At 55.5% G+C, this 7,625-nt stretch overlaps 1 protein-coding gene across 1 annotated transcript in view; it reads right to left on the reverse strand.

Annotated features, from left to right (window-relative positions):
- Positions 1–7,301, reverse strand: part of Ephb1 (EPH receptor B1) — a 426,680-nt gene extending 419,379 nt beyond the window's left edge. The window contains exon 1 of the mRNA XM_055629751.1: positions 6,904–7,301. Coding sequence (XP_055485726.1) covers positions 6,904–6,961 — 58 coding nt within the window. The 5' untranslated portion in view covers positions 6,962–7,301. The remainder of the gene's footprint in view (positions 1–6,903) is intronic.
- Between the last annotated feature and the right edge of the window lie 324 nt (positions 7,302–7,625).

Below are 7,625 nucleotides of genomic sequence, written 5' to 3' on the forward strand. Positions count from 1 at the left end.
CTCTCACACACACACACACACACACACACACACACACACACACACACACACACTCCTGACTACTTCCTCAGCACCAAGGACAGGTACAGATTCCACTCTGCAAGCATTCGAGCTCCTGAACTCAACGAGGACAAGACCCAGCGGACAGGTGGCGAAAGAAACCAATCCACGACACCACACCACCACCATCCCGCAAGCAAAGCAAGGCTCGTGGAAAGAGTGTGCAAAGAGGAGGCCACACACCCTGAACTTGCCCTGCAGTCTGCAGAATGACCGGGGCAGCTCTCCACAATGAAAAGAGAGCCAAGATCAGACGCAAAAAGAGCGACCACCTGGAACCTGGTTGGCCGGACAAGGGCTAGAAGTAAAAGTTCACAGTTTAGAAGTAAAAGTTCCCAATTTTAATCCACACGTAAGCAAAGAAAAGCAGAAAGGGCACCGGGTTGAGAGTTCGGATCTTGGCTGTGAGGCAGCTAACCCGTGCAGGCCTCGACAGTTCCGTCTGTACCCCAGAACAGACCCCCAGCAGGCCACAGAGGGTGTGTGCATTCGTGCATGGGATGGACACAGTCCAGTTCCGGCTCCAGCAGGACCAAACTGGACGGTTCCGAGACAGTCTATTCCTGCCTATATCTTGTGTCCTGTTCTGTTTCCCACGTGTTGAGACTGCAGAGGACATACGTGCTGCTCGAGGCCTGGAGTTTCAGCAGCCCCCTAAGGAGACCGTGGAATACCTGTCTTTCTAGTGCAGAGACCCTGGAAGGTAGCATTCGAGGACTCCTGCTCCCTTCACTCTCCCACTCCCCTCTCCTGACCACCCACCTCTGTCCATTTCGCTGCTCATTATCACCTCCACTGGGAGGTGGAGAAGCAGAGCAAGGAGGTTAAATTCAAATCATTCATTTTGTCACTTGCTGCCAGAAAGCAGGAGGGGAGAGATGAGAGAGACACGGGGGCCTCAGGTGCGGTCTGTGGGCAGAAATGAGTCCTGGTAATTCTCGAGGAAATCTCCTAGATGTTTCCACGTCGCCCAGTTCTGCCACAGAGACCGCTGGGGGAGCCTTCTCCGTGCGGCCTCCTTAAGCAGCTGTTAATGGTGTGTCGTCTGCAGCTGCTGAGATTTCACCTGACCTGGGGAAACATCTGTGCTGGTGATGACAGGGAGAGAGAGAGGCAGGGCCTGCTCCTCCATCCCTTTTGTTCCCTTTAGCGAGTATGCCATCAGGTGTAGTGAAGGTCCCTCCCCCCCCCCGCCGTCTTCAGCGTGGGGCCATCCTTCCAGACCTAATGCTCCTTCCACACTTGCTAGAAAGTAAGAGGGCAGATGCGGAAGTTGCTCTGGGAGCAGACCACTACAGCAGGATGAAACATACCATGGAGGGGTAACTGCAGGGCCAGCTTGATCAGCTCTGTGATGGGATTGGCGAGAGACGATAGAGTGGTATGGCTCTCCAGAGAAGATTAACTGAGGGGGACATCATGGGTGGCACTATGGGCTGAGGGCACTGACCTGAGGACAGGAGAGAGGAGGGGAGGGGAGGAGAGGGTAGAAGGCTAGCCCAATGGCAGATTTCTCCCCTGCTCTGCTTCCTCTTCCTCCATCACGATGTGGACTGCTCCACAAGCCTTCCCCTAGAGGTGCTCCCAAACCTCCCAAACCATGAGGAAAAAGAAATGTTCCCTACTTTCAGTTGTCTATGCCAGCTGCTTGCACCATAGTATCACAAAAAGTAACACAGGACCCTTTGTGAGGCTGGGGTGGAGATGAAAACTCACTAAACAAGTAAGAGATAAACAAAAAGCTAATGTCACTGAGCGGGAGTGGCAGACAATTCCACACGGTGCCAGTAGGGACCATGGTACCATGTTGCCTGCACTTCCTACATAGGCCTAAGCTTCCTGCTAGCCTGTGGAGGTACCTAGAGTATGGTCTGCTATGTGGGAGTGCTGGGCCAAGGCCCTTCTTGGTGCTGAGCAAGCTCCTCCTCCTCATTAGTCTAGGATGGCTAGACACTGAATGCCGGAGGTGACCACAGCAGAATGCTCAAATGTCTGTGAGGGTCCATGCACCAGCCTCCATTCCCCAGGGGTCACCTTGCCCCTCACAGGAGTCTATTTGCAATTATCAATCTGCCCACTACCACTTCAGCGGCTTCTTTAGCCCTGGGGTGTGCCCAGGTCCTCGCTTCTGCTATTCTCTCTACATGGTCCTCCCTCCCAGTCTAATTCAACACTGAGGAAACTGAGGCACGGGACGGGGAGCGTAATCGTGTATCCAATTCCTGAGCTTCGGTTCCAATGGAAAGTGGATTCCCATACACAAAGGACCCACCCGCCGTCCTACAGAATTCCTTGGGATTATTTGTCCTTTACAATTTGACCTTCACAGATATGACCAGCAAACCAGCACGGTGGTCCTAAATTATCAGGGATTTTTGATGGCACCGATGTCCCCGAGCCAGACACCCTTAGAGCGAGTGCAATTGAACAGTCCAACCCAAAGGCCCCACCTATAGCTGCAACCGAAACGCAGTCTGCAGACAGAGCTGAGGCATTTCGCATGCAAAATTTTTCTTTTAAATATGAAATCTCTCCCAAGGCATTACTTTATTATTATAATAATTTCCTCAGAAGGGCAGACATCCAATGCTCTGTTTCTCCACCATCTTTGGAGACAGGGAAATTTAATAGAAATATTCAGGTTCCTTAAGTGGCTAGTGCAGAAGAGGGAGAAATCGAGGCATCTTCTCCAAGGAGCAGACTCCTGGAAACTAGGTGAGCGGTGTGCTCCAGACGGTCATGTGGGGGCAAGTAAGGGCCTGGGCCATCTCCTTTGAGGCACTGGTCTCTGTGTGTCCAGAGGGGAGGCAGGAGGGAGAGGCATTGGGGAGCTTTGTGTGAACTGGCAATTATCTTCAGTGTGGAGTCATTTCTCTATCTCTTCTCCAAGACCATAGAAACCTGGCATCCCCCAATGGCCACCGGCTGAGCTGGCATCAAGCTCTTCCCACCCATGAATGCTGGCTGAACCTGCTTCACGTAAACCCTACACTGGAGGTGGGGTGGGGAACTGTGGGTAAGAGCATGGACTCTACACCCTGACTGCCTGAGTTCATATTCTGGCTCACAACCACTTACCAGGCAGGCATCTTCATCAAATATTAATATGACTGTTGTGTGCCTCAGGCTTCTCAACTGTAAAATGGGACAGGGCTTAATCATAAAAACAATATATATTTGGGAGGATGTTGTAAAGGCTGAGGGAGGGCTCTCTCTCTCTCTCTCTCTCTCTGTGTGTGTGTGTGTGTGTGTATGTGTGTGTCAGAATACTTCTCACTGGCACTAGGCTGCCTTACTCTCAATCATCAAACAGCTTGTTAAAACTGCAGATGCCCTAAGCCATTCCAACTCGGCCAGTTTGGACTAAAAAGTATGAAATTTTGGACTGCATTCTAATGCGGGCCTATTCCCCTGGCAGCATTTCCAGGAGGCCCCTGCTCCAGGATCTTCTAAGAAGGTGCAAACGTCCGTAGCCCATCCTGACCTGCTGAACTTGGAGCCAAGAGCCTTCGACAAACTGCCTGGGCACACGCAGGCTTCCAGACATCTTAGAACCTTCCTACCTGTGGGTGTCCCCTCCTTTGGTTTTCAAAATTGCCTCTTCCTCATGGCCCCTGCTGCATGTCCTTGAGTCTTTGTGCTAGAGAGAACTTGTTCAGACTTACTATAGATGATTTTTTTTCAACTTATACAGGTGTCTCTTTAATAGCAATAATCGCAGTAGTAGTATCTGTTTGACACAGTACAAAGTATGTTCTCAGAATGCATACCACTGGTTCCAGCATCTAAGGTAGGAACGGGTGGGTCCTTAATCTGCTAGATAGTGAAGGCACTGAGTCAACGTGGTCTGGATGATAGTCTCCAAGTGACAGAGTTAGAGACAAAAGCCAGGAGTCATGTCCTGACCAGAACGAAAAGGCAAAGGCTTGAAGAGGCAGGTGTTTGTCAGGAGGCCTTGTCCAGAAGCCCAGAGGATGCTGGCATCTTTCACCATCTATCTCTATCCCCTCTGAAAACCAATCTGGGAAGCCCCAGCAAGCCCTAGCAAGCCCTTTCCCCGCACTGCTTGTATCCTCCTACCCCCGACAGAGCAGACTGGCTGGAAAGGGAGACAGGCAGGCGGGAAGAGGGGAAAGGCCCTCTCTTTCAGTTTTCCCATATAAGGACCAACCAGCTTCCTGCCTGATGGCATGTGAATTAGAGCCCCTCCACCTGGATCCAGACCCTGCCCTCAGACAAGGTACACACCCACTCTTTCCCCCTCTCTTTCTCCCTCTCCCTTCCTCTCTCCTGTCTTTCTTATCCTTTTTCCTCACCTGGGCATAGGTCATATAAGGAGCTGCCTTCTTTCACCCTCATCTCCCTATCTGGACCACGAGTGACAGGCACTGCTCTTTTGTACCGGCACAAGCTTAAACAGAGAACCTGCCTGAAATCCATCCCAGAGCTTCCCCAGAAGAGGACAGACACAGAAGTGGCTGAAATCACCAAGGAGAGAACAGAGTTTGGGGAGGGCCCTGCCGTCTGTGTAGGCAGCTCATTGATCCACTCCTCTGAGAAGTATTCTGTACTCATCACAAACCAAATGAGGCTGGCCCCAACCCAGCCAGGCAGGCGGGAAGGCAGCTCTGCGTGTGGAGAGGAGAAAATGAACCTGCCTGTTGTCATTCGGAGGAAAGGAGGGAGGGAGTGGTGCGTTCTGCCCCTGCGCGCTGAGCAGGGACAAGAGGCTGCTTTAATATTCTGCTGAATGTGGTGTTTCTTTTAACCCTTACGGAGATTTTCCATCCACAGACTAAGCCTTTCCTGCCAAGCAGCTGGTAAAGTTCCCCACTCCTACACCGAGAGAGGGGCCACAGCGCCGACGTGGACCCTGCCAGCAGGCCTGGGTGCCACGGCTCTGCACACAGGCTGGGCGTTCACAATGGCACCTATGAGCAGCTCCTCGGTGAAGGCAAAGGGCTAGTCAGGAAAAGAGAAAAAGTGTTTCGGAAGGAATGTGTCCTGGTGCCTGATTTATTCCCACACGTTGCTCTGCAAACTATTTCGCAGATACATGTGTTCCCTCCTGCATCTGCTGAGACTTGAAGCCAAAAGCAGACTTCCTAAAGTGGACATCTGTCTGTTCACTAAGACCAAATCCCTGACCCCTGCCGAGCCGCTCAGCGCAGCAGGACCTGACCAGCCTTAGGCCAGTGACATGAGGCCACCCCAGCTCACACAGCCCTGCAGGCCACCCCGCCCCGCAACGGCTCTCACCCCGGCTTTGTTGTCGATTGGCATCTATTTCTTTCTGTTTCAACCGCTTCTACACGTGTCTCCAGATGAGTCAACCCCAGGCCTACACTGGGATGCTGACCGGGCTCCATGCTAGTCTAAACCGTGCACATTCCAAAAGTCTCTCTCTCTCTCACTCTCTCTCTCTCTCTCTCTCTCTCTCTCTCTCTCACACACACACACACACACACACACACACACTCCCACGAAGACAAGCAGCCTGGCAAAGGCAGCAGGGGGTTGGGAGCACACAAAAAGCCACCTAGGAGGAAAGTAAGAGAGAGCTTTCTATGCATTCATTGCTGCTCCCCCATTCACCATCTCCACAGTCTCCACGGGGCCCGGGCAGTGATAGTCTTTGCCATGGCTAAGACACGCTACGACCAGGTGGGGCATGGGGTATATGCCAGTTTCTCTTGGAAATGATGGGCAGTGCTTTCTGAAAGGAGTCAGGATCGCCGGACTGGAGTTTCCACTGAGCCGAGTCAGTTTCACCTGGACCCTGCAACCTGGTAGAGCCTCGCCCCCAGAGCTGCTCCCTTCGAGGTAACTAACTCTGCTCCCCTGCTGAGATGCGTCCCTGTGGTGGCAGCCGCGGCGGCTCCCTTGGGAAGATTGGGAGATTGGGGGCGGGGAAGGGGGCGGGAGGCGGGGAGGTGAGGAGGGATTTCCCACGGGGATTCGCGGGCGCCTTGGGCGCCTGAGCTCCCCGGGACGCTGGGCAAGCAAGGGGTCCGCTGAGCGGGCTCGGTTGGCCACCAGCCGGAGGCACAAACCACGCTGAACCAGCAGGGATGGTGTCTCGGCTTGGGGACTCACGGCCACGCAGTCTCCTCTCCCCCACGGACGAGTTTAGGCATGACCAGCACTCACCCAAACCCACCCCTGCTCCAAAGCCCAGAAGGCGAGAAAGGTGTCCATCTCGCGCTTGCTGTCCCTGGAAGACCGCAGCCGGGCAGGTTCTCGGACGGATCTCCCCCACCTCACCCCACCCAGGGTGCGGTCAACGAATCTGGTCCCTCTCGCTTGGCAGCCACTTGCGGGGCACCAGCTAGAGCTTCTGCGGTTCATCCCCCGCGCACAGCTCTTGCCTTGCGAGCCCAGAGTCCAGAAGCCTCAGACTGCGAGCGAGCTGGGGAAAGGGAGGCAGCACGCCACCGCTCGCCGGAGCATCCAGGCCGGGGTAGAAAGAGCCGCAGGTGCGGACTCTGGGAGCCCAATGGCCAGAGGGATCCCTTCCCAGACCAGCTTCGCCCGGAGCTGAGGAGCTTGCACCGCAATGCAGCGGGATCCAGGCTCTCCGAGCCGGAGATGTCCGGGATCCTGTAGTCTGGGAACACCGGGGCGCGGGAGCCCGGAGACTCCGCGAACCATCCGCGGGCGCCCAGGGTCGGCCCAGGGCATGCCTGTGGGTACCAAGCCAGCCCCGTGCTCCATCTCCACCCAGGCTCCGGGACAGCCTTGCCCTCGGGTACCGGGGTGCAGTCAAAGGAGCCCCGCGAAGCGCGCGGCACCCAGGAACTGGCAGCCACCAGCCGCCGAGTTGCGCCGCTAAGGGTACGTTACCTTCCATCGCGGCCACTGCGGATGCCAGGAGGAGCAGCAGCACGCAATCCAGGGCCATCGCCGGCCAGCGGCCCCCAGGCCGAGCCCCAGCCGAGACGCGCCGCGTCCCGGGGCGCCGCTGCGCTCCCGGCGGGTGGCTTCTCCGTGTCCTTTCGCGCTCTGGCCGGGACCGGACTCCCCGGAGCTCGGTGTGGGCGTGGGCGGGAGTGTACGCGCGTGGGGCGGTGAGGGCGCGCGTGGATGTGGGTGTGCATGTGTGTGTGTGTGTTTATGGGAGAGGTGGGTGTGTGCGTGCGTGTGTGAGAGAGGGTGAGGGAGAGCGAGCCTGGGAGAGCGCGCGAGAGCGTGTGCGTCCTGGTGTCACATTGCGAGCTACAGCGGAGCCTACGGGAGGACAGAGCGGGCCAGACTGACGGGGGAGGGAGTGGGATCCCCCACCATCAGCTCTCTCTCCACCCCTAACACCTCCTGTCCAATCAAGGAATCAAACCTGCAAAATTCCCTCATCCAATCAGGCGCGAGCACCTCCTTACACTGGCATTGTTAGTTTAAGAAAAACTTTTGCTTGCAAGGCTGTGCGGGAGGGTTGGAAAGGCGCTAGGAGGGGACCGCGCTCCCCCTCGTGGTGTTATCGGAGAACTGCATCCTCGCACCCTCGTTCCCCCGGTTGGAAAGGAGGGGGCTCGGCCAAGAAGTCAATTGAGGTCCCTTACTTTTACAGA

This window comes from Psammomys obesus, unplaced genomic scaffold (genome assembly GCF_907164565.1).
Source record: "Psammomys obesus unplaced genomic scaffold, mPsaObe1.curated_primary_1811, whole genome shotgun sequence".
NCBI classification, from domain to species: Eukaryota; Metazoa; Chordata; class Mammalia; order Rodentia; family Muridae; genus Psammomys; species Psammomys obesus.